Raw genomic sequence first — 27295 nt, 5'->3', positions numbered from 1 at the left:
CTGTAAATCCTGGCGTATGGGGAAAAAGTAGGGGCAGAACTGTATCAATACTCAAACAGTTGGTACAGCCCTGAGGAGATAATAGGCCCATTTCTAAACGTTGTTCCTCAGGACATTTTGACTATTCTTGACTTAATATCATTGTAAACTGACATGAAAAAAATGCAGACATGTTCCCCAGAAATGCTGACAGCAACATACCTTTATTCAGCCAAGATCAGCAACATGAATTTAGCAAGTTTAAAAAAAAAACTTTCTTTTAACTGATTATTGACAACACGGATTTCACAAAGTGCAAAGTACAGAGGGGAAGGGTGGAGGGGTGGGGGTGGGCGATATTCACTATTCCCTGATGTCTGGTTGCGTTTGTGAGCAACAGATGAACCTGCGAACCAGATTCAGGATGGTACTGCAGGTATTTCAGCAGATACTGTGTACACAGCATTCTCCCATAAATCAGCAATGACACGAACATTTATTTTTGATGGTGTTTGAAGCCAAATAAAGTTGAACTATATGGCGGGAGAAGTTCCTTTCATTTCTTTGAACTAATAACAAGGGACACTGTGTGTGGACCTGGGGTGGCAGGAGGATCTTTCACAGCAGAATGTGAGGGAACAGAGTCACCGTTGGAAATCCAGATAGACTGGAACTTTTGTCACTGGAGGGTGAGAGTTCGGGGGGTGGGGGGGTGACCTCATTTCAGTTTATAAAGCCATGAGTGGAAAGGTGAATGGCTCTAATTGACATGATTAATACTGGAAATGTACGAAGCTTTCGTTTCAAAAATATCACATATCAATAAACCCCACCTGACCCTACGACTAGCGATGTGGAAATTAATGGTCTAATTAATGGTGTCAGATGATGTCTGGGACAACATCTCTTCATTCAACTAAAGTCAGCAATATACATTCACAATGTGAAAGGCACAAACCGTACTTTTACCCAGATCAGCCAATTTCATCTGCAGTCAGACACAACTTAAAATTCAGACCATTGCCCAGAAGATAGACGAGCGCTCACAACATTGGAAATGATTTTGTTTGATAAAAGAATCCATCGTAGACTTCCTCAGAGCAATTCGTGTTAACAAACTTGTTTTTCTTTTGTGTGTGGGGGGTAGCACACGAAATGTTACTTTAATCCGATTGATGTGAAAAAAAATTGCACTTAAGAAGTTGTTTGAAAACGTCTATCACAGTAGATACGCGAGTAAATTTTACAAATCATTGATCAAGGGGACAATCTTTTTTGGACTCGAGGAAGATCCATAGTGATATTTTGTAAATGTTTGGAGCTGGGATTGTTTTCAATTTTTGACTAAGACATTGGCGTATTTTCCCCTATGGTGGGGGATTTCAACAATAGGGAACATGTTTTTCCAATGAGAGGAGAACAATTTTAAACAGGATATCAGAGACAACCTTTGACACAGAGAATGGTTTGTGTGTGGGATGATTTGGTGGTGGATACTTACAACCTTTAGAAGACATTTGGATAAGTAAATGAATATCAAATGTTTGGAAGGATATGGGCCAAGTACACACAGGTGGGATTAGTTTAGTTTGGGATTATGACTGGCATGGACTGGTTGGACCGAAGGGTCTGTAACCATGCTGTATCACTACATGACTCTCTGACTATTTATCAATTTTTCTCAATACTAAACAGTGCTGTAGTGATCCTTGAATGAACTGTTGATGTTAAGGTTGTGTCTGAGACTCTGCGAACATTTCCTTCAATGAGAGGAGTGACTACTTCTCCAAGTTACACAACTGAAAATATACTTTTCTCCAGCATTGTTGCTGTGTTGATTTGTTTTTTGCGGAGGTGGTGGTTATGGTTTGCAGTTGGCTTTCCACAAACTGGTCAACAGTGAGACAAAATATCTTTGATCCACTGCAGAAACTCCACCTGCTTCCAGTAAATGAAACTGGGAACTCAAGGACCTTTTCTGTAGTCAGCTTAATTGCTGCCAACTATTGTATCTGGCCGATTAAAGGGAAAATGAATCAACTAAAGTAAAATCCTACCAAACAAATTATATTTTCCCATTTACTCACAATGGATGCATTTCACTTGGTATTTCTCCATTTAAAAGGAAAGTCACTGAATACAGCATTCACTGTATGACTATCAGAAAACAGGACATTGAATGCAATGACGTTCGTAAAAGCTGGAATAATGCACCAAATCATTTTTAGAGGTGTCTGAATCACTGCTTTCTAGGAAGTGAAGAAATTCTCTGCATTTTACAGTTTACAGTCTGTCATAGTATTTGACACAACGTGTCTCACAGTGATATAACTGGGGTGACACAACAATTATGATCAATACAAAAACCTATTCAGCCTCCATTAGTTCAGTCTGTTTATTGAGTATCTTTAAAGCTCCTGAAAATGAAGTTAATGGATCCAAAATCCCACATTGCAGTAACATTTGTTATCATCTCAAAGTAAATTAACAAAATTGAATTGGTTCAAACTCACATCACTTGTTACACCATTCTCTGATTCATGTATCTCATTAAAACTGAGTGGGACCGTTATACATGGTTTACACTGGTGTAGTGTAACAGCGAATTTTTGCTGGTTTTTATGAGTTAACTGCCCTGTCAGTGCTATCAGTGAGCAGTGAAATGTACTCTTTATAACCGACATTCGTGGTAATTATTACTGTAATACTCTCTAATTTAACCAAACATTCCTGATGTACCCAGACTGTTACATGCAATGGTTTAGACGTTGAGAATTAAAAAAAAAACTTATGGACTGTCTTGTTCTAGTTCATTAGATGCTCTTTCAAAAGTTTACCTAGGTGTTATGTATCACTGCGGACTCACATTTTGTTTCTCAGCCACACAGCTTTCCTTTACTGTGCATTTTAGTGTCGGAGCAATTTGAAAAAAAAAAGATGCAGGGAGAGATATTCTGCAATGTAAGGAGGTGCTTCTAATCTCCGGGTCCAAACTGTTTAGTGACATACACTCACATTCTGGACATAATCACTTTAGACATGCTCTATATTAGGTTGCCGAAACTGAATTTAGAAACACAGATTAGAAATGGTATGTTATTTTGTAATGTGAGAGAGGCTTTGAGTGACAGCAAAAATAAAGTCATTCATTTTGTTGGCTAATAATATTATTGAAGTTCTTTTTAGCTTTATCTGCTTGTGGTGGAATGTAGGATTAAAGGGAGTTAACTTCTAATTGAATATTCTAAATATAATCACTTTGGACACGCTCTGTATTCAGTTGCCTAAATTGAATTTTGAAATGTTTAGTATGAATTGCATGTTATTTTGAGTGCGACAGAGTCTTGCAGTATCCAGGGAAGAAAAGCTCAACTGTTTTATTAGCTAGTAATATGTTTGAACTTTAATTTCAGTTTTATCTGCTTGTGAATGAATGTAGAAATAAAGGGAGCTAACTTCCAGTTGAATTTGTTTTTTTTAAACAAAATACATGCAACTATCATGTGAAACAGACCCGAAGCTACTCAAATTCACTTCCAAAGAAGCTATTCAGCAAAACAAATATCCCAAGATGTGTCTGTGTCCATGTTTAAGCAGAACCTCATGTAAAGCCATGATCCCATGTGTTCGGGCTGTGCAAGCTGATACCAGGATCCAGTCTGAGCCTCCAGCAGGAAACCAACCTGCGGAAGCTGTAAGCCTGCCCCTTCCGATGGCCATATAAATTCTGGGCACTGGACCGTAATTCAACACTCCTGGGTCGGCTCTGTTTAGAAAGATCTTGACAGAACCGTTTCCCACAAGTTATCAGAATGATTGTGTCGACATTTTTTCTCAGTTTGTTACTGACTTTCTTATCATGTGAGTGTTTTTTGTTCAAGTCTCTCTTTGTGACTGTCTCAATGTTAGTCTACCACAGGAATGTAAAAGACTCAGCCATCATTTCACTAACATTAATGCTCATGGTTTATTTGTTTTCTTTTTCAAGGTGTCCAGTCGGAGGTTGTTTTGACCCAGCCAGAGGCAGAGACTGGCCGTCCCGCAGGCAGCCTGAAACTGACCTGTAAAACCAGCGGGTTCGATCTTAGCAGCAGCTACATGAACTGGGTCCGACAGGTTCCCGGACAGGGTCTGGAGTGGCTGCTTTGGTACTATAGTTCATCCAGCAGTAACTATGCACCAGCGATTAAGGGTCGATTTACTGCGTCCAAAGACAATTCAAACAACATTTTCGCGTTGGACATGGGGAACCTGAAGATCGAAGACACCGCCATCTATTACTGTGCAAGATACCACAGCGAGAGGAACCAGGACTGGACCTGTTCAAAAACAGCTCGAGGGAACATTTTGTCAATTCCATCATAAACTGGCGGTCAGTACGAGTTTTAAATGCAATTATACCAACTGCAATCTGAAGCAGACCTCAGGCTGCCTCTTACAAAACTATCAAAGAGGAAATGTACCATTTAAACTAGCAAACTGGTGACAGAATGGGACAATGTTTTGGGCATGTCATATGTACTGCTAACACTTCCATCAATTAACTGCTCGGACAAAATCTTAGTTTTAATATATCTGACAACCCAGGAAATCACTGCTAATTGTTATGTCAACTATGGCATTCATTCTAAACATGATCAGTACTAAATGGCTCTTTTATGAAAACTGAGACCTGGAGTAAAGAACAGAGAATGAGCGTACTGGTCTACATCATTGTGATACTTCAGTGGGCCACAGTGTTGTGCACAGCGACATCCTCATACAAAAACTACTAACAAGTGTTTATCTCAAATTGGTGATTTCTACCATGGAAGGAGCGAGAAATAATGGGAGGTGCGATTTAAACGCAATCCAGTAGTGCTAGTTTGTAAAAATGTATAATTTTTTTCTACCTTCTGCGTGTTGATTGTCAAGTTAAATGCAGACCAAATCTGGAAAAGTATTCCAAGCTTTCAAAATACAATGGATCGTAAAAGCTGGAATAATGCACCAAATCATTTTTAGAGGTGTCTGAATCACTGCTTTCTAGGAAGTGAAGAAATTCTCTGCATTTTACAGTTTACAGTCTGTCATAGTATTTGACACAACGTGTCTCACAGTCATATAACTGGGGTGACACAACAATTATGATCAATACAAAAACCTATTCAGCCTCCATTGTTTGAAACTAGTCAGTGTTAACTTCTACAAACCGTCTTAACTTGCAGTATTAGTTCTGTGCGGTTTAATGCCAGTATCACTATTTAATTTGTAAAAGTGTTGGGTAATTTTCGATACACCAGTTGGGGATTTTGAGAATCAGCTCATGTGTTACTCTGTGAAGTATAAAACAGTATTAAAATTTATCAAGAATGATCAGAATTCACTAGCGCAATTATGTGATGAAGATTTATCGTGACTTTATTTTGCCTGTGGTTCTGAAAATTTAAAATGATGGTAGATTTTTGATTTGTTTTATGCAGAGCTAGTTATTGTGTGACCCAGTCCAGAGAATGTAACACTGTGAATATCTTGAATACAGGGGCCAAGGGACCATGGTGACAGTGACTTCAGGTAAGACCCTTAAACTTTCTTAGTGACTTTTTAAAAACTTTCTATTCATGTGACTAATTTCTGAATTAAATGAAATTCAGATTCTGTGCTGAGTTTGGTTTGGTTCGGATTGATTTTTGTTCAGACTGATTATAGACTTCAGTTAAGGCTCAGCAAATAGTTACAATGGGGATGATGGAGTCAGTTACTCGGTGTATCTCTTTTTGATCAGATGGGCATTCTGTGTGGCTGGGTTACTTGAAACACCTAATGTCTCTTAATCAGTCAGCTACAAATAATGTTCAATGTCAGTGACATCCTGATTGTGAGTTTTATTGTCAACAACAAACGCTAAGAATTCAAAGATGTTGGAGATATTACTAAACATGATTAAAATATGCCAAAATATCATTATTCACTTCTTGAATGTATGTTCTTACCCTGATTATATTTTCTCATTTATTTTGTTAATTTTGTTGATGACAAGCAGGTTAGAAACTGTCATAAAATTTTCTTGCGGTGCTATATTGCATTCTGTTGATTAGATTCTGAGTTTGTTTTACTTGATTCTGTTGAATTTAGTTGATTGGATTTTGGCTTTGTTTTAGTTGATTCGTTTTGAAATGTGTTGATTGGATTCTGACTTTGTTTTTACTTAGTTTTGTTGAATTGTGTTGATTGGCTTTTGAAATTGTTTTATTTGATTCTGTTGAATTGAATTGTTTGGATTCTGATTATGTTTCATTCAAATCTGTTGTTTTTAGTTGATTGGATTCTGATTTTATTTTCCTTGATTCTGTTGAATTGAGTTGATTGGATCTTATTCAGTTTGTGAAATTGATCAGCATTTTCATGCTTTCTGTAATCGGTGTTTTCTTTCTGGTGAGGAGATTGACTCTCTGGATTAGTTTTCATTACCAATATTTGTGAAGTTCTTTGGTATTTCATGAATCATTTCTGCATTTGTTAAACTTATATGACACATTTTTCTCTGCTTGATTGAAAACATTACATCCATTTGTAACGGTCTGAAAAACAACTGAAGGCAGAAACCCCGAAGTGTGAGAAATGAAAAAAAAAACGAGTTTTGAATGCATTGACTTAAAAAAAAACCTCAGTTCTAATTGTAAACTAACTGAATTTTGTTTTGAGTAGCCTCATTCAAAATAAAATTTGGGACTAAAATCTGAAACTGCAGAATTGATCAGATTATGTAATTGAAACAAACTTAAACTTATAATGTGGTAATATTTGTCCATTCAATAATTTTGTTTTGACAATGAAGTGATTAATCAATATATGCCTTCAACCGCTCTACTGTGCGCTGCACAAGATTGTCACGATCCAGAAGGGTGTACAGTTTGGAAATAAATTGAACTGTTGCCAGAAACGTTACAGCTTTAAGTGTTAAGTCCCCTAACAAACAAGGTTGCTGTTATGACTTGTTATTTCTATTCAATTTAATCATTAGTTTGCTGGATTCTGAGCAGCTTTGTTAGACTTCAATCTGGGTTTGTTTTGTGAGGTTACATCATGTTCTTGGTTCTGTTGAAAATGTTTGCAGAGCTAGTTCTGCTGCAAACACACCGTGTTGTGATCTGGTGATCATTGACCTGTTGAGGAGGGACTGTGCTTGGGTAACATTAAATGTGTTATATTTGGCAAACATTTTCTGGTTTCTACATTGTTTTTTGCAATGTTAACCGCTCCAGGTTCCTCATTCAATGCAATCAGCATGCGAGTTTAAATTTCATAAAGCCTATTATTAAATGAAAGGCAAATCGCAAAGGTTTTAGAAATGAAGGGAAAACAGACACCTTCGGGTGCCATTTTTACTTAAAAGTAATAATTAAGGATTAATCTAATCCATGCTTTACAATCCACATTCAGAACTCCACTATCTAGTTCAATCACAATGTCTGTCTTTAAACAGTTTACAAGTCATAGAGAAATATAAATAGAACTTGAAAAGTCTAATGTTCTAATAGTTCTTGCTCTTGAGCAAAAATGCCATGACTGTGTTATAATTAATCAAGAAACACCTTTCAATTCCGCTGTACACTACATACATATTTTTCTGGCTGGAAAAGATCATTGACAAAAACCATTTGGAAATTCTGCTCCATTCTATGAAGAACAGGTCAATTTCACTGCTTTGATCAGTTTCACACGTAACTTGAGTTAATTAATTGTTATGTCCCTGATTAAACTGGATTTACAGGATAAAAATAAAACATTAACTGAATTATTTAATCTGCACAGTGCTTTAGGTGTTCCCAATCTGTGCATTTTAAATAAATAGTTACATTGTACAACACAATATCAACTGAAGAGTCATTCTTTTGGAAACAACTGCTATCGTGAATTATGTGACCAAGGCCAAATTTCGAATTAATAAAAATAATCCACTCATGACCTCGCAGGGCAGCTTGGTGTCTCAGTGGTTGGCACTGCTGCCTCCCAGTGCCAGGGTCCCAAATTCGATCCCACCCTCGGGTGACTGCCTGTGTGGAGTTAGCACATTCTCCCTGTGTCTGCGTGGGTTTCCTTCGGGCGTTCTGGTTTCCTACCACAGTCCAAAAGGTTTGCAGGTCAGGTGATTGGCTGTGCTAAATTGCACTCAGTTTTCAGGGATGTGTAGGTTAGGGTGCATTAGTCAGGGGTAAATATAAATTAGGGGGAATGGGTCTGGGTGGGCTACTTACTGTCCAGAGGGTCAGTGTGGAATTGTTGGGCCAAATGGTCTGTTTCTATACTGTAGGAACTCTACTCTTAAAACCATGGGAGTGCTTGCTGAAAACCCAGAGAGTTCATTTTACATCGGTGTGTTCAGACGGATGCAGAGTTCACAAATTTGCACAAGACATGAACTAGAGGATAACAGAGCACATTGTTTATTCAGACACTTAAAATAGAGTAATATTTATTTTAATAAATATACTTGACCGATTTATTGCAATGTAGCGATCGGAAGGAATCTGCTCACATTAGTTAAGTGTGACAATCATTTAGATTAGATTTCCTGCAGTATGTATCGGGCCGTTTGGCCCAACAAGTCCACACCGACCCTCTGAATAAGAACCCACCCAGACCCATTCCCCTACCCTATATTTACCCCTGACTAATGCACCTAACACTATGGACGATATACAATGACCAGTTCACCTGACATGCACATCTTTGGATTGTGGGAGGAAACCCACACAGACACAGGGGAGATTGTGTAAACTTCACATAGGCAGCCACCCGAGGCGGGAACCGAGCCTGGGTACCAGGATCTGTGAGGCAGCAGTGCCCACATTTACTTAGACATCCGGTAAAGCGGGCAACTCCAGACAGAAGCGTGTTTTCAATTCATACATTTTTAAACATTTTCGTTCATTAAAAGCAGTTAACAAGAAAATGACCTTGCCCTAATACCTTCAACAGAAATGCTTTCCACACTGGAATTCAGTATTGACTTTATGCAGTGCATGCAAAATCTCCACAGTTCACAGAACGTTTTAAGAAATTGTAAAAATAATTTAGAGATTAATCCATTTCCTCCGGACCTGTGCTTTAATTGGCGATATTTCCCACCTGAATAATTTTGTTAAATACTTATTAAGTTTATTAACTCAGTGGTTATTTATGTTATTGTGAACACATTCTCGTTCACATTAATCCACCAGTTAGTTTCTCTGATGAATGTTCAATTACAGTGAATATATTTGACGTGAGGAGTTGAGCAATGTATCCTCCAGGATTAACTCTGTTGTACAGTTTGTTTCAGTACTATCTCTGTCTAACTTGTCAACGGTCCTGACCATTTGTAAATTGTCCAGTTCGGATACCTGAATCTCAGACAGTTCAATTTCATCTCGCGCTTCAAAACCACTTTTATCTGCCAGAATTACAATATTCAATTATGTGCCTCAGAATTGAGAGCCCTGACTAAGTTGTTCCAATCAGAACAAACGTTTCAGGAACAAAAGACAGTTAGCAAGAGTTTTGAAATTGGTTGTTGGCAACAAGAGATATTTGATTGAGCGAGGCAGAGGGAAATATGCTGTATATTTTCTTTGTGCCTCAGTTATGCAGGACATGTTTCGTGTCACAATGTAGAATCAGAATTTTTTTGCATCTTATTATTTGAAAACCTATTATCAGCTTTTAATGTCACTGGCAAAGGTCATATTACACTTCAAAACATTTTAATCTTTTTCAAACTAAGTAGACCGTCTGGTGCAGCAACATTCACAGGGGAAAGAGGAAGGGAGTTCGAGGTTGGAATCCAGTGACAGTGATTTGATGGCAGTGCAATTCCTAGTTTTATTCCTCTGTAGGTCCCATAGAGTTTGAACAATTTGAAGCTGCTGTCAAAGCATTCTTGGTAAATGTTGAAATGTTACTTTCATTGTACAAACATTCTGGAACAATCCCTGGTTCATGGAAGGTGTTAATAACTAACATGGTTGATGTACTGTCAAAAGAGGTGGGCTGTGTTCTCCGTGATCGTGTCGAGCTCATTGTGTTTTGAAGTTGTAGTAGGGTCCCTGATTCTGTGCCAGGTGGCCTGTGTTCACTTACAACCTGTTAGAGAGGTATGTAACACATCTCTTATCAGGTTACTTCAGTGCAAGAAAGCAGATTGACATGTTTGGGTGTTTGTTGGAATTCCACTCACACAGGCCAGTGAAATCTATTCAATCGCTATCCTGACTTGTGTCTCTTAGATATTAAACAGAATTTTGGTGGTTAGCAGCTTTTTCCAGATCAATATTTGTTCACAAGCTTTTGGGCATTACTAGATGGGGTTAATGGAGGAAGTGCTCAAAGAAATCCCAGCTTTTGACTTGCTGCTCTAACAATATCATTTATAACTAATCCAGAATGAATCATTTTCGAAGCATATTTGATGAGATTATGCTTAGGCCGTATTACCTTATATTAAACCAGTGCTTTAGCTGAATGTGATTGTTCAGTACGATGGGGGTTCTGCTGAATCCAACACTTGCAGCAGATGGTGATAGCTTTTCAGTTGGTCGTCAATTGCTATCTCAGACCATCCAGTACCTCTGCTAAGAATTCATTTTCCAACAGGAGTCAAGCCAACGTAATCACTGTTTATCTCAACAGGTGTGAGCTCTTGTGCCAAAAACATGAAAACAATTTGCTGAAGAGCAGGTCTCTGTGTGCGAAAGGTTAACCTTGCCTTCTCTCCACAGGAGCTGCTAGACCTGCTGAGTTTCTTCAGAAATTTCTGTCTTTCATTTTGGTTTTCAAGCATTTAAAGTTTGTTGTTTCATTGAAAAAAGTTCTGTTCGATTAAACACGTTCTTCAGAGAAAAGATACATTTGAACAAATTGCGAATGTTCAGAGATATTAAATATCAAAGAATCATTGAATTTGAGCGCCCTGATCTCGAGCTGTAGTTTCACAAGAAACTATTATGAAGTAACAACACACTCCAGAGTGCAGTGGCTGCTGTAAGTGGGTGGAAGTTCGTTTGATAACTCAAATAGAGAATGTCAATGATCCCGTTCCAAATAATCAACAGAAGTATTTTTTTAAAGCATGTGAAACAATTAATTTGTTGAAATATTTTATTAAAAAATATTCACAGCCAGTGCTAGCTTAATGAATGACACAATTATAGGAAGGTAGGAGCAAGAGGAGGGCACTCAGCCCCTCGAGCTGTTCCATCACTTACTTAGATCATGGTGCATCTGTGAGTTAAATCCACAGGTCTCCCTTTGGCTAAAACTCTTCAACAGCTTTGATTAACAAGCAAAATACTATCCCAGATTTACTGATTCGACTGCCCATAACAAAGGGAGACACCATTTCTGAAAGACATTCCTGTGAGTACTGTGACACAATGAGGCTGGAATTAATTGCTCAGGAAAGTAAACTTTAAATCTCTGACAATTTCCAATTGAAACATCCCAATCATCATATTTCTTTAATTTAACACTGTACTTCCCTGGAATAAAGAAATATAATGTGTGATTGCCTTGCTAAAAATGAGGGAAGTTTTCTGTTCAGCAAAAGAATGGTGAACCTTTGGAATTCCTATTGTATGATTAAGAAATAGCTCTGTTCATTCAGTGAAAACACAGTCAAATCACACAAAAGGAAACCATGTCATCTTGTGTAGACACAAACCTAATTTTCAATTCTTCCAGCGGTTGTTTGAATCTCTAGACAGGTGTCTAGACAGGTGGAAGTGTCAAACTTTTTATATCCTTGAGAAACCAGTTGTCATCAGCCTATTTGACTTGCTGAAGTTTGTGTGGTATTAACACATTCACAGCGCTGTTAGGAAGTGAGCCCCATGGCTGTGATTGAGGAAGAGGAAACGGGCAGGGAACTAGGTGAGAGTCAAGTTGAAGTCTGATTTGGAGGAGAGCTTTCAGGAGAAGCATTTACATGCATGTGCGCCCTTATCCTCAAGGATCACAATTTTGGAACATGCTGCCGAAGGGACATATCAGCATGCAAAATGGAAGCTGAAGAAGGTATCTCGGCCCCTCTAGAATGCTATTCCATTCATGGGATCATCATTAATCTTGCTGCTCACCAGTCTTCCCAACACACTGATAACATTGAACCTGATTGTTTTCTGTTCAGCAAAAGAATGGTGAACCTTTGGAATTCTCCACTACAGAAATTGATTGAGGATAAAACATCAAATGATTTCAATAAGGAGATAGATTCCTTCAATCCTTAAAAAAATGCTACGGATATGTGGGAGAAAGGGAAACGGGCTGCAATATTGGTTGAAAGCCATGAAGACATTGAATGGGGCATGGTTTGTCTGTTTGCACGTAACGCCAACATTGGTGGTATAATTGGCAGTGAAAGTCATCTAAACTTACAATGAGATCTTGATCAGCTGGGCCAATGGGCTGAGGAGTGGCAGATGGAGTTTAATTTAAATGAATACGACGTGTTGCTTTTTGAGAAGACAAATCAGGTCACAACTTAGAGTTAATGGAAGAGCACTGGATAGTGATATTCAACACAGGACCCTGAAGGTCCAGACTCATAGAGTCTTACAGAGTTAATGTTAGGGCACTGGGTAGTGATGTTGAACACTGAGAACCCTGAGGGTTCAGACTCATAGATTCTTGAAAGTGTTGTCTCAAGTAGCTAGTGTGTTGAAGGTGTTTGGCATATTTACCTTCAATGGTCAGAGCATTGAGTGCAGGAATTAGGGCTTCATGTTGTAACTGTCCAAAACATTGGAATGAACTGCCAGAGGAAGTGGTAAATGTAGAGATAGGTCCAACATTTAGAAGACATTTGACCAGCTATAGGAACTGTATAGGTCTGGATTGATATGGGACAAAGGCAGGCAAGTGGAATTAGTTTAATTTGGGAACTCTGGTGAGCATGGATGAGCTGGAACAAAGGAACTGTTTCTGTGCTGTACGACTTTATGACTTACTGACTTTATGGTGGAGTAGGCTCATAGTTGGAAGGTGGTGAGCAAGTGAGGGGCTAGATTGGGCATGTGGGAGAGTTTGGGCTGATAGGCTGTGAGGTGTTGGCTGGCTGCTGGGTAAGCTTCCATGCACTCTGTCTGGCAAGATGGCATCGGGTAAATGGTAATGGTCACAGGATAATTTGGTCGAATTGTGCTTGGTAGGTGAGGGGTAGTTTGAGCTGAAATGCATGAGGTCTGTCTTTGCCAGGCTGGTTTATGGAGAGGTGGGCAGGATGCCAGGCTGGTTAGTGTAGAGGTGGGCAGTGTGCCAGGATGTTTCGGGGGTGGAAGGTCACTGTAATGAAGTGACAGGTGGACGTGTTGTCAAAATGCAAAGCTCGGAGTCTGGCAAAATGGTAGGTGGTAAAGCACAGATGTGAAAGGAGCTGGGATGCAATGTGCACAGGTTGACTTGGGTAAGATGAGAGGTCAGTGATCAAGGGCTGAGGTCATGTCTTGGGTAGTGGGCTTTTGTCAGAGGTTGTGAAAATGATGGTGTCAGGTCCAGTCAGGGCCAGATTCACTATGGGCCAGTGCAGGGCGGCAGGAGTGTAAATGAGTGAAAGGAATTGAGATCATATGTCCATCTGCAATATAGAATATAGAACATTACGGTGCAGTACAGGCCCTTCAGACCTCAATGTTGTGCTGACCTGTGGAACCAATCTGAAGCCTATCTATCCTACACTATTCCATTTTCATCCATATGTTTATCCAATGACCTTTTAGATGCCCTTAAAGTTGGCGAGTGTACTGTTGTTGCAGGCAGTGCGCTCCATGCCCCTCGTACTCTCTGAGTAAAGAAACAACCTCTGACACCTGTCATCTATGTCCTCTCCTGCTAGCCATCACTATTCAAGGAAAAAGACTTTCACTGTCCACCCTCTGTTTATCTTTTATGTCTCAATTAAGTAACCTCTCAACCTTCTTCTCTCAAACAAAAACAGCCTGAAGACCCTCATCCTTTCCTCATTAAACCTTCCCGCCATACCAAACAACATCCTGGCAAACCTCCTCTGAACTCTTCCAAAGATTCCACATTCTCTCTATAATGTGGTGACCAGAACAGTACACAATACTCCCAAGTGCGGCCACACCAGAGTTTTGTACAGCTGCAGCCTAACCTCGTGGTTCTGAAACTCAGTCCCTCTATCGATGAATGCCAACACAAAATATGCCTTCTTAACAACTCTATCAAACTGGCTGGCAACTTTTAGGGATCCAAGTACATGGACACCGAGATCTCTCTGCTCAGCTGCACTACCAATATGGATTGCCTTGGATGTGTTTCGTTTGATAGGGGTTGTGTGTTCCGGGCATGAATGGATGTCTAGCAGGGTAGGGTTTGTCAATGTGAGTGGAAATTTCGGTCTAGACAGAGTAAGTGCAGTGGTTAGTCTGAAAGATGAGGTTTGGTGGTGAACTGCGTGTCAGTTTGATCGTTATTAATGTTAAAGATTACTTGTTCATTTCTCAAATCATATTTACGTAAATACTCAGCTGTAATACTCCAAAGTCTCTGAACCTTAATGGTCCTCCATTTCTCAGAGGCCTCCAGAATTCAGATAATTGTAAATTAGATGTTTCAACTTCCAGACAATTGGCATGAGTTCAGCCATGACAGCCATCCTCCTAGTCCCAGTGCTCAGCTCCTGCCTGTGCTGCTGCTGCAGTGACCTCCCTCCCAGAGAGAACATTCTGCCATGCATTGATAAGTGAGGAAGGCTCACTGGGCCTGGTTTCCAAGTATGGGGATGGCAAACACGAGGGGACACAACTTTAAAGTGAGGGGAGATAGGTATAAGACAGATGTCAGAGGTAGTTTCTTTACTCATTGAGTAGTAAGGGTATGGAATGCTTTGCCTGCAACGGTAGTAGATTCACCAAGTTTATGTACATTTAAGTCGTCATTGGACAGGCATATGGATGTACATGGAATAGTGTAGGTGGGATGGGCTTCAGATTAATATGACAGGGCAGCGCAACGTCGAGGGCCGAAGGGTCTGTATTGCGCTGTAATGTTCTATGTTCTATGATTCACTCTGATTTCTCACCGGGGTTACTGCCAGCTGTTGGGTATTCCCAGCAGCACGGGACCTAGTGAAGCAGCACGCTGGTTCCGTGGTTAGCGCTGCTGCCTCACAGTGCTAGGGACTCGGGTTCCATTCCAGCCTCGGGTGACTGTCTGTGTGGAGTTGGCACTTTCTCCCCATGTCTGTGTGCGTTTCCTCCCACAGTCCAACGATGTGCAAGCTGGGGGAATTGCAAATGTTGTGTTCAGTGATTGGGAGGTTAGGTGCATTAGTCAGGGTTAACTGTAGCATAATAGGATAGGGGAATGGGTCTGGATGCGTTACTTTTCAGAGGGTGGGTGTGGACTTGTTGGGCCAAATGGCCTGTTTGCACACACTGTAGAATTTCGATGTATCTGCATTTCCTTGTTTTGTATTTTGTGAAACTTCACTGCTCTTCACAGCAATCCAGTGAAAGTGTCAGTTGGTGAGATCTTCAAACAGTTACTGGGGTGGGATCAGGATGTTCTTCTTCCTAAATTATGTGGTAACGGTCAAGGTCGAGGGCATGTTTCTAAAGAGGGAACCAATGATCATGATCAGCAACTGGTAGGAACCAAAAACAAACTCCAGTTATGCTGTAGACTTAGCGGGAGCATACTGGCAAACGTTTACAGCTGAGGATACATTTGAGTAACTGATAAGGTCAAATTAACAGAAATTAACATGCTCAATTGGTCATTGTATTGTAGAGACACCATCGCTCCCCACGCTTTATGGCCTGGTCTCCTCCTGTCAGGAGCACAACACCGGTTCTGTGATCTTTGGTTGTTTGGCGATTGACTATTCCCCTGACGTCACCAAGATAACCTGGAAGAAAGGTGGGGAGCTAATCAAGAATGGATTGAAGACTTACCCATCAGTGAGAAACAAGAAGGGAACCTACACCCTGAGCAGCCAGTTAACCCTGCCCGAGTCAGCGGTAGATTGCCCCAGCAAAATCTCCTGTGAGGTTCAACACAGCGGGTCACACAAGAGCAAAGAAATTCCATGTCCAGGTACGTGTTGTGGGAACTGAGATAAACAGAGCATCTGGGATTAATATGAACAAGGCATTATTTATAACCATTTTCACAGAATCACCTTATACAGCACAGGAAAAAGGCCCTTTTATCCATCCAATAACAGCCACCTATCAATAACAGCCACCTAACTATTCCAGTCTCATGTGCCAGCACATGATCCATTGCCTTGTGTGACTTGCCCTTGCAAGGATACTTCATACTTATTATGAGGGGCTCAGTCTCTACATGACTTATATGTGCTGAGCTCCAGGCTAACACCACCCTCTATTTGATTTTGTTTTCCCCTGAGGTCCACTTGGAACCTCCTGGCCTTACCTTCACCCTGTGCCCCTGAGGTATTGATCTCTCCATCAAGGGGAACGGTTTCATCCAGTTTACCCTGTCTATGCCTAAAATAATTCTAGACATCATGATAATCTTCTCCCTAATTCTCCTCTGCTCCAAAGAAAACCCCTGTGTATCTAATCTAGTTTCATAACTAAAACTCTCCAACCCAGGCACGATCCTGGCAAATCTCATCAATACTGCCTTCAGTGTAATCGCATTCCTTCGATAATATGCACACAACGCTTCAGTATGGCCTAACCAGTGTTTTATTAAGTTCCAGTATCGTCTCACCACTCTTCATTGTCAATGTCTAGGCTAATAAAAGCAAATATCCTCCCACTTTCTTAGCCTCTTTATCCAGACAACACAGTACTGTAGGGGATCGGTGGGGACATGCACCAAAGATCCTCAGGCCTTTCCAGGGTTCCATCATTCAAAACGTCATACCTCACAGATTCTTCTGCCGAATTACATCACCTTACATTTATCCAGAATAATTTCCATTTGCAACTTTTCTCTTCACATACAACCAACCCTTTTACATCCTCTTGCAATCTAAAGCCATTATGCTCATGACTTACCAACATGACAGTTTTCATTTCATCTGTGAATTCACTGGTTAATCCTCCTAAATTTGAGTCTCAATCATTGGTATGGAAGAGAAATAGCAAAGAAATCAACACCAATCCCTACAGAACACCAGGAGACATAGATTTCCAGTCACGCAGACACCCGATGACTATTATCCCCTGCTCCCACCACTCAGCCAGTTCTAGATCCAATCTGTCAAATTACCTTGGATCCCATTGGCTCTGATTATTGCTATCATCTGGACATCGAGTTATCTATCTGAAAACTACTATCAAATTGTTACACATGACTTCCTCTCAATAAAACCTTGCTGAAAATTGTAGATTTATCTTCCAAATGAAAACTAATTTCACTACTCAATAGTTTCCTTACCACTGAGACGAGCTTGATAGATCTGTGGTTTCATTATTTATCCCTTCCTTCGTCCTGCATAACAGTGCAATGTTGGCTGATCCACACTCACTTGGCACAACTGCTGTGGCCAGACAGGAATTCTAAATTATTGTCAGCGACCCAACTATTTCATCCTTTGCATCGCTCAACCGCTTGGTATACTTTTCATCTGCCCTGGAAATATAACCACTTTTCATTCAGCAAGACAACACAGAACATCACGTCATGTGTCCTAATTTCTGAAAACTACATCACAACACTCCTCCATGATTTCGGTCCCCACATTGTCCCTCTTACTAGTGAACACTGACACAACACATTCGTTTTGACCACAACCTAATCCTCCGACTCCACTCCAATAATAACACTTAATGGGCATTACTGATTCCCAAATAATTCTTTTATTATGAATGAGCCTGTAACTTTTAAAAATATTTTCCTTTATTATGACTGCTATTATTTTCTCATGGTCCCTTTTGCTCTTCTAATTCCTTTGTCTTTCAAACTCCCCCTTGCACGTTCTGTACTCCATACTAATTTCTATTGATTTGAGATTTCAGTATAGACCTGAAGCCTCCCTTGTTTCTCTTTATCTCACCCTCCATGCCCTTTGGTGTCCAGAGCCCGCTGCATTCTTGGTCCCACGCAGTGGCTTCCTGGGAAATGACCACCCTGTGATTTTTCTATCTCTTTCTTAAATGTGTCACACTGCTCTGACCCAGATTTACCGATAAGTGTCAGCTTCCAGTCCACTCTGGTCAAGTCATTACCTGATCTAACTAAAATTGTCCTTCCCCTTTTCAGAACTTTGGGCCAATTTCTATTCCTTTGCAGTACAATCTGAAATCCAACTGATTTACCATCACTGTCTGCAAAGTGCTCCACCATTGATGTTTTACCCACTGGGTCGACTTCATTCCCTAAAGTTAAGTTCAGATTCACCCCTCTATTGCAAGGTCTGGATTAAAATTCTCTGTATTAAACACATACTTTGTTCAAATATTCTCCTGGGGGCATTTTCAGAATTGTGCTCCCTCTAAATTTTTGACAAAATGAATATCCAAGCCTATGCTGAGGAAGTTAAAAACCTCTTTTCTCATTCCTCTATTTAATTTACATTTCTCTGAAATTTGCCCATGTATTTGCACTTGGTCTTTTGGACCTATAGTAAAGTCTATCGTGCTCTCCCAGTAGTTATGTTTGCTGTGTTTTGGTTTTGAAGTACTGTCCATTTGCATTTGTTCGAGGAGGTATCCATGATTTCATTTCTCTTTACAGCCTAAAATACTCTTGTCAGAATTGCGACAGACGCAACATTCTGTACCGCTCACCCCCGCCCCCATCATTTTCCATCTTTCCCTGTCTCGCCTGAAGGCACTAAATCCTGGAATATTGAATAGCCACTCCTGCCAGGCTCTCAATATGTCTCCGTGATAGCAACAGCATCATTTCTTCATTTATGCCAGTAATTCGTCTGCCTTGTTCATCATACTCTGTCATTAAAACGAATACCATCCAACGTTGCTATCTTTCTTCTGATGTTACCGGCCTGTTGTTTCTGTGCCTCCTTGACTCCCTTGCTGTGTCCTCTAAGTTTAGCCTTTCACATTTGTCCTGCTTATCTTTCTGTGTGGATCCCAGCTTCTCCAGCACTCTGCACAATTATGATTCTTGTATCCATGAACCACAAGAAACCATGATATATGAGAACTGATTTCTTTGTTATGAAATTCGTCGGATAATGTATGCGATGTGTTTCCTAAAGGTCCAGATATTCTCCCACCAACCCTTCTCCTAACTGTGAGCTCCAGTGAAGAAATCGCAAGCAGCAAGTTTGCAACCGTCGTCTGTTCAATCATCGAGTTCCATCCGAAGTCAATCACCGTGAGTTGGTTGAAAAATGGCCGACCCTTGGATTCTGGCTTCTTCACGTCTCCCGTGTGTGAGGCGAACGGGAACTTCTCGGTGACGAGTCGGCTGATGGTCCCTTATGGTGAATGGTTCAACAGCGCGGTTTATACCTGCCAGGTCACTCATGGAGAGAACATTCAAAGTAAAAACATCACCGCACTCCAGGGTAAGAGACACATACTGAGAGAGCTACAAATCATTCTGAACTCTGATGTGAATCAAACACACGAATTTATCAGGCGTAGTAAACAGCACAGTACAGCTTCACATTTCCCAACATGCCACGGATCTCATTTCAGTTTGAGTGTTACATTAGCATTGCTTATAATTCAACATTTTGGCAAGTCAGAAAAGCATGTTTCCTCTCTGTTGAAGATAGATATATAGACAGTGAGCTTTTTTAAATAGTTTGTTGCCTGACCATGCTGGGAGAGGCATTCACAGTGCTGAATCCTTGCCTAATAGCCGCTTCAAGGATAAGTTTGGGGGTGGAGGGGGATATTGGATAGATATATGATTGAAACATAGAAAATACTGAGAGACTGAGGTCGAGTGAACGTGGTATAGATGGTTTGACTGGTAGGCGAGACTAGGACCCAAGGGCACAGTCTCCAAGTCAAAGTTGCACCCTATAGAACTGAGATGGGGAGGAATTTCTTCACCCAGAGGGTGATGAGTCTGTGGAACTTGTTGCTGCAGAGGGCATTGGAGGCCAGGCCATTGTGTGTACTCAAGCCAGAAAGAGATCGGCTCTTGTTTAGTACGGGAAGAAGGTAGGAGAATGGCTTTAGACCGAAACATCGATTTTCCTGCTCATCGGATGCTGCCTGACCTGCTGTGCTTTTCCAGCATCATTCTGATCTAAACTCTGAATTGGCCGAACAGCCTTATTCTGATCCTCTATCTTATGATGTTGGGGTCTCAAAATGACGTGGTTAAAATATGCAGTGACCCTTACTTGAAAATAAATCAATATGCGTTCAATGCTTCATTCCATGCTCAGGAATGACCTGTTGGCTTTGCACATTGTACGACATCAATTTTTATCTGATACTGAGCTCTTTAACTTCATTTATGGGATCAGACCACAGACCAAGTGGGTATCACATTTGATGAACTGGGATAAACGTGATCTCACTGAGCTGCTTTGAGATGCTCTCTGTAATGAGTGGATGCGGCAGGAGAACAAATTCTGCTAAGAATGCTACAATAGGGATGAATGAACTAGGAACTCGAAACATACAGATTTAGCCTGGTTTGGGGTGGCGATGTTTACACGGTGAGTAGTGGGTGTCTATAAAATTAGTGTACATTTCCATCGCGTTTGTAGATTAATTTAAGACGCTTTTGTTTGTTTTTTTTCTCCCCTGCTCTATGAAGAAATTAAAAAATGCAGCTTGGTAAATAAAGTGAAAGTACACTTTCGAGTGTACTGAGGTCGAGTGAACGTGGTATAGATGGTTTGACTGGTAGGCGAGACTAGGACCCAAGGGCACAGTCTCCAAGTCAAAGTTGCACCCTATAGTTGCACTGTGGGTGTGTGAGTGTGTGGCACAGTGGTTAGCACTGCTGCCTCACAGCGCCAGAGACCTGGGTTCAATTCCCGACTCAGGCGACTGACTGTGTGGAGTTTGCACGTTCTCCTCGTGTCTGTGTGGGTTTCCTCTGGGTGCTCCGGTTTCCTCCCACTGTCCAAAGATGTGCAGGTCAGGTGAATTGGTCATGCTAAATTGCCCGTAGTGTTAGGCAAAGGGGTAAATGTAGGGGAATGGGTGCGTTACGCTTCGGCGGGTCGGTGTGGACTTGTTGGGCCGAAGGGCCTGTTTCCACACTGTAAGTAATCTAATCAAAGTAATCTAAAAAAAAACCAGTTATGAACTAACTGAATAGAGGGAAAGACTTAAGGAGATGGGTGTCCTTCTCGATATCCAATGCTGTACTCAATGTCTTGTTTTCAGATCTACTCGAAACACAGCCCACGAGGAACAATGACATACATTCGAGAATGACATCACACCAATAACGCAAAGTATTTTTGATCACGTTAAATATAATGAACAGTATTGCCATGGCTGTTCACCGCTCCTGTAACACTTTAGAACTCTGCAAAGAGAATAATTATTATTTATTATAATTTGTCCAAAATTTGGGATGTGATTTAGCATTCAACGTGACCAGCAGCACTTGCACCTAAGGGTTATGAACATGGAAATGGACTCATTATATTCAGATTACTCTTGTCACAAGTATCAATAGATGGTCTGAAGTGAGAGACAAACTCCGAAAGAATGGTCATTCCATGGGTTACATAATGGTATCTTTGATGATTTTACTTTTTTCACAGGTTTCGCTTGTTACAAAGCCAGTGTTCTTTCGGAATACTTACACAGGGTATGGCATAGGTAATCACAAATGTTTCACAGATCAAAATACATCAACAATAGTAAGCATCGTTTCAGCAATAGTTGGAGTTGCCATTTTGAAGGTGGTGTCTTCACCCTGTGAAGGAGTAATCTGAAGATTGGGTGTTTATATCATAAAGGGGCATTTTTCATTGACTTTGATTTTTGTTTCATAGAAGATACCGAGTGCCACCCTAACACCGTTAAAATCCTCCCACCGCCAGTAGAACAAGTCTTACTGGAGGCGACGGTGACGTTAACCTGCGTTGTGCCCAATCTTCCTTCTGGAGTCAACGTGACCTGGAAACAAGAAAAGAAGCCTCTGAAATCAGAGATTGCTGAGCAGCATGGACAGAATCCCGACAGCGTGATCAGCAAATTAGACATTTCTATTGAAGCCTGGCTGAGTGGCGTTACTTTTGAATGTGTGGTGTACCATCAGAATCTGCCGACTCCGCTGAGAGACTCCATCCACAAGGAGAAAGGTGAGCGGTGAGATTAAAACACAAAGGATCCCATGTGTAATCCAGATCCAGTTACATCAATGGCAGGCTTTGATTGGAAATGAACAAACACCATTGGGGGCATTAATGATGCATCTGAAGGCAGGGTAGCTAAGTAGCTGATTAAGAAGAAGATGGACCAAAGGATATTGCATTCTGATTAAGTCAGATATAATGGGAAGAAGCCTGGGCCGTGACGTCACCATCAGCAATGACAATTGGGCAGAATGCCCTTGTTGTGGGCTGGAAACATGGAGGCAACTTTCACATTAAACTTTACTTTTTTTACTGAACAGAATGTTTTCTAAAGGAGCAGACTGAACCATACTGCTCCTTTAGAAAACGAAAGTGAATAAATCCCAAATTAAAAATGGCTTATCGTAATATTTAGTGAAATTGTGATATTGGTTCAGGATGTTTTGGTTGAGTTTATATTTGTCTCCAATATTCTGCAGTGATTAATCCGCTGGAGCCATCAGTGTCGGTCCTCCTGCCACCAACAGAAGAAATCTCCGCTCAGAGGTTTCTCTCCCTCACCTGTTTAGTGAGAGGTTTCTCCCCCCGAGAGATCTTCGTTAAGTGGACAATCAATGACAAGCCGGTGAATCCCAGTAACTACAAGAACACCGAGGTGATGGCGGAGAGCGACAACACCTCCTTCTTTATCTACAGCCTGTTATCCATTACAGCGGAGGAGTGGGCCAGCGGTGCTTCTTTCTCCTGTGTGGTGGGACATGAAGCGATTCCATTGAAGATCATCAACAGAACAGTCGATAAATCCAGCGGTAAACCGAGTTTCGTAAACATTTCACTTGCACTGATGGACACTGTTAATTCATGTCAATAAAAATCTCAAAGTTGCATTTAATAGTTGATCGGAAATAATGAAGTGTTTCTTTTCCTCCAGCTGTGAGTTAAATACTGAATTAGTTGTTTCTCACTTTGACTTACATTCCATCTGTGTAGTTAAAGTGGATTATTAACAGGTCTAGGACGAGTGTCTTGTGCAGTTAATGTTCCCTGCTCAGATGCACCCTGGGTCAGAGACAGAGTAAAGCTCACTCATTGCAGGATTCCACCAAGTACCTTATCCATCCTAAATCCCTCTGTGACAAAATCTGACAATGTCCATTTTATGTCAAGGGTAGGGCACGAGTTTTGAACTTGATGTTTTTGATTCCCCCCATTTGACATTCTTACAAAATTCATGTCAGTTTTAAACTGCCAAATTGCACCAATTGAAAATGTAAATTTAAGACATTTTAAAATTAAATTTGATTGGAACATACGAATCGTAAAGAGTGCAGAACAGTTTGAATGTAACCTTTGTTTCTGGGGAACTGCCAGGGATCTTGCGCCAGCGCATGAGTTGACAGAATGTATCTTCACTTTCACATCAAAGAGAATCAACAGTTAAGTTGTTGTGGAGCAGAGGGAGGGGAACAATGAATGGTCTGTCCTCTTGCTCCCTGTGCAGAGTTTTCATGGTAGATGTCCTCTGTAATGTAACCCAGTTGCGAACAGGGACAGTCAGCTTCTTGCTTACTGTCCAAAGATTTAACATTTCCATGCAAAACAATACCTTTGAAGCATGTTAGACACGCTTGGCTCTGTTAACAAATGATTAACATTGATTCCCATAATCCGAAACTGGTGTTTGCATCGTCCCAGTTTGAATTCCATAGTTTTGTCTCAGTTTTCTGGAGCACATGGGATCAATTCTGGTATTCGAATACCTGATATCATTTTGTTTCACATACAGAACCCAAGTAGATACTTTCTAATAAACATATTCAGAAATGTTATCTCTGGGGCAGTGGGGATTTGAACTCACGCCTTTTCTCTCATAGACAGAAGTTCTATTACTGCAACAGAAGAGTTGCTCATAAAACGCTTATCTCTGCACGACGATGGGAAACGTTTCCTGCAACACCAAGGTCAAATCTAATTATGGGCAATGCATTAAAATTAGAACAATAAATTAGAATAATGAAAATTACAGTCTGGTATAAGAACAGATGCAGAGAGATGATCGCAAATACACACGCAATGACACATATACGGGCTCTCACCTAAAGACACATATTTATGTGCACACTCAAATGTGCATATAGATAAGATGTCACACACGCATACTCGCACAGAGCCACACATGCAAGTGGTACTTGAACACTCACCTAAGCTCATACAAAAACTCACATACACCAAAAGAAAATCATTTGCACAAATGAACAGGAGGACTCACATATAACCATGAGAAACATCGACACACGGTAACACACAAATGGGCATGAATACATATACATTCATACAGCACAATGCGTACAGACATACACACATGAACTCACAGATACAAATTCCGAAAAATGTCCTCCCACATGTCAACTCACACAGGCACGTACGTGCACAGAGATAAACATTAATATCATTACTTTCCCATTTTCAGAATCACAAACATACGATGACAGAAGCAGCTTAATTAGTTATTTTTAAACCACATTGATCAGCATGTATACAATATCACACGCACACACAAATTCAGAGTCTCACATGCAGACACACAAGTGCATAGATGAACAAATAGAAGGGCGTTCATTCAAAAAGGATAATGGGCACAAGGATCAGCAAGCATCCACAAACAATAGCACAAACAAGCTGATCAGGAGATGGTTTGGGAAAGATTGCCACACAAGCAATTATCATCATATAAATATAAACATCCATCAAAACATAACATTGCATGCTAACATTTATTCAGCATAAACATGAAAATAACCCAGAGTATGTAGGATCTGAAACAGACACATAAGCACACATTTTAGATAGCACTAATGAAAAGTGAACACTCACAAAGACATTACAAGATAAGCATAGGCAGCATCGAAGTGGCATATTAGCATGATGATGCTTACACACTGTGGAAAGACAAAATATTAGGTGCACAAACACATGAGCACACCAGCAGTAAAGGAACAGGAATATGTTTATTCATGCACAGACTCCAACATGGGCTAGAGTGAAGTAAGAGACTCTTATAACCACATACACAAACATTAAAGGGAAAACAAACACACCAAGCAGTAGATCAAATAAATTAAGGGACACACGTACAAAAACGTATTCCTAAATATACAGATCCTACAAACTAAAATATGAAGCAATGTCCTGACTGTGATGTCACTTATATTCATGATTTGCCAAGGAATTGGTCACCAATACAAAAGATGAGAATCACATTTGAACTTTTATTCAGTGATGGCCACAATTTTCTACTATAGTGCTGTCACAGCCTATATTTAAAATATAATGATATAATTAAAATCATCATTCGTAATAAGCATTCCTCAAATAATAATATCCTTAAATAATAGATGAAAAGAAAAATAATTTAAAACGTTCTGACATGGACAATGAAGAAAGAACATATGCAGTTAGTATTTGTAATTTCTTGCTGAGAGTCAATAACGTACTAATAGATACAGATAAGAGTCACACTTGAGAAATACCTGACTGCTTTATGAAGATGTAATGCTCTCAAATTACATGACTTGGATGCAGATAGATCGATCTGGATCAATATACAATCTAAATGCGTTCTCTCGGCTTTATATTCACAGATTCAATAGATCGCACTTGGATTGAAGACTATGAGGATGATAACAGCAACATCTGGACAACTTCCACGTTCATCACCTTGTTCTTCCTGAGTATTTTCTACAGCGCTGCCGTCACTCTGGTGTAGGTGAGAATAATCACATCTTTCTCACGCCAAGCAGCTCAATATGTTTTGTGAAATCTCTAAGTGTGCCATTGAATAAACATTATATCTGAAAGTCCCTGATCATAAATATCTGCGTCATTGCTTTCTCTCTCTTTTCCAGGTTAAGTGAATGAGTTGTGGACCCCTATGATTTTCCTGATCTGCTTATCAAGGTCTGAATTCCCAATCTCCAATCTGTCCTGGGGTTGCTGACTCTAACAGTGAGATTACTTCAGTTTGTCAGCGTGTAACTGAGACAATTATTGATGGATTTTCCTTTTTACTTTGATATCTTTGAGATGGTTGTGGTTGGAGAATTTTTAGCTTCCCAGTTGTTTGAAGCCCATTTGTTTTGTTTTTATTTGTTCCTTACTCAGAATGGTTGCCTACCCTTTCTGATGAGCCTTTGTATTCCCTTTCTTGTGACTGTTACTGAAGTACAGAAAATTCGCAGCTCACAGCGCATGTGTTCTCGTCTCAATGTGGCATCCAGCCATTATATTCACTTCTGTTAGCTTTTACATCAACTTTTGGATAAAAATGCTTTCTGAAATGGTTAATAAATCTCGTTTGAATATGCACTAACCTTGAGTTTGCTTAATTCTTTCTTCAAGGCCAGTCAGTAATAATACATTTTCCCACATCCTCCTCCTTTCCCAGCCAAATACTTTCACTTGTTCTGTTTGGTTGTGTTTCATCCAGTCATTTAGTTTATTGCTGCGCTACCATGCAGCCCACTAATGTAAATACATCGTTCGCACGATATGCCTGATGGAACTCTCCAGAGGCAGAATGATTAGAGAACATTTCCGCTTATGCACCAAGGGTCACGGCCTCGGGTCACCTAATGATAATTTTATAGGCTCCACCAGAATCTTATAAAAGGCAGCCAACTGAGTTTGAAAGTTTACTCTACACTGTCTAAACTAAAAGTACTCCCAATGTCAGGGCAGCCTGGGTTAGTAATGCAGAAATCGCCACCTAAAGCGCCCAACGAAACATTCATCAGCCAAAAATATCTACATTCAGTCAGGTATTCAGACAACAACACGTGCACAATCCAAGGGCGGATTCTCAGAACTGGAGTTTTTCTCACACATAAATCTCATGGAGCACAATTCCTGGGATCTACTTGTCACACCACACCTGTCAAATCCCAGGGAATGAGACTGCGATCTGTCTGATACAGGGATATTACTGAACAGCAACCCTCAAAAATAATAAATCAGAGGCTGTGATCAGGCAAGGAACAGCTCATGAGTACTTGAAATATTCAGCCATTGAGATCTATATGACGCAAGACAGAATTGAGAACCAATCATAGCAAC

General features: G+C 40.4%; 1 long non-coding RNA gene and 1 gene segment (V, D, J or C); both read left to right on the top strand.

The window, feature by feature from the left end:
* Nucleotides 1-3747: 3747 nt before the first annotated feature.
* Nucleotides 3748-23074, top strand: LOC148136797 (Ig heavy chain C region-like). The segment is given in 7 exon segments: nt 3748-3840; nt 3968-4291; nt 5482-5532; nt 15748-16053; nt 19157-19468; nt 21881-22189; nt 22663-23074. Coding segments are annotated over 7 exon segments (1743 nt in total).
* A 2752-nt stretch (nt 23075-25826) lies between these two features.
* Nucleotides 25827-26548, top strand: LOC148136796 (uncharacterized). Its single transcript, XR_015754500.1, has 2 exons — nt 25827-25949; nt 26089-26548. It is a non-coding gene; the product is annotated as an uncharacterized LOC148136796 (long non-coding RNA).
* The last annotated feature ends 747 nt before the right edge of the window (nt 26549-27295 follow it).

This window comes from Chiloscyllium plagiosum, unplaced genomic scaffold (assembly GCF_037043375.1).
Source record: "Chiloscyllium plagiosum isolate Xiang-an unplaced genomic scaffold, Cpla_swu_hap1 HiC_scaffold_45, whole genome shotgun sequence".
NCBI classification, from domain to species: domain Eukaryota; kingdom Metazoa; phylum Chordata; class Chondrichthyes; order Orectolobiformes; family Hemiscylliidae; genus Chiloscyllium; species Chiloscyllium plagiosum.
The sequence above is the reverse complement of the archived record's forward strand: the minus strand, read 5'-3'. Positions and strand labels throughout refer to the sequence as shown.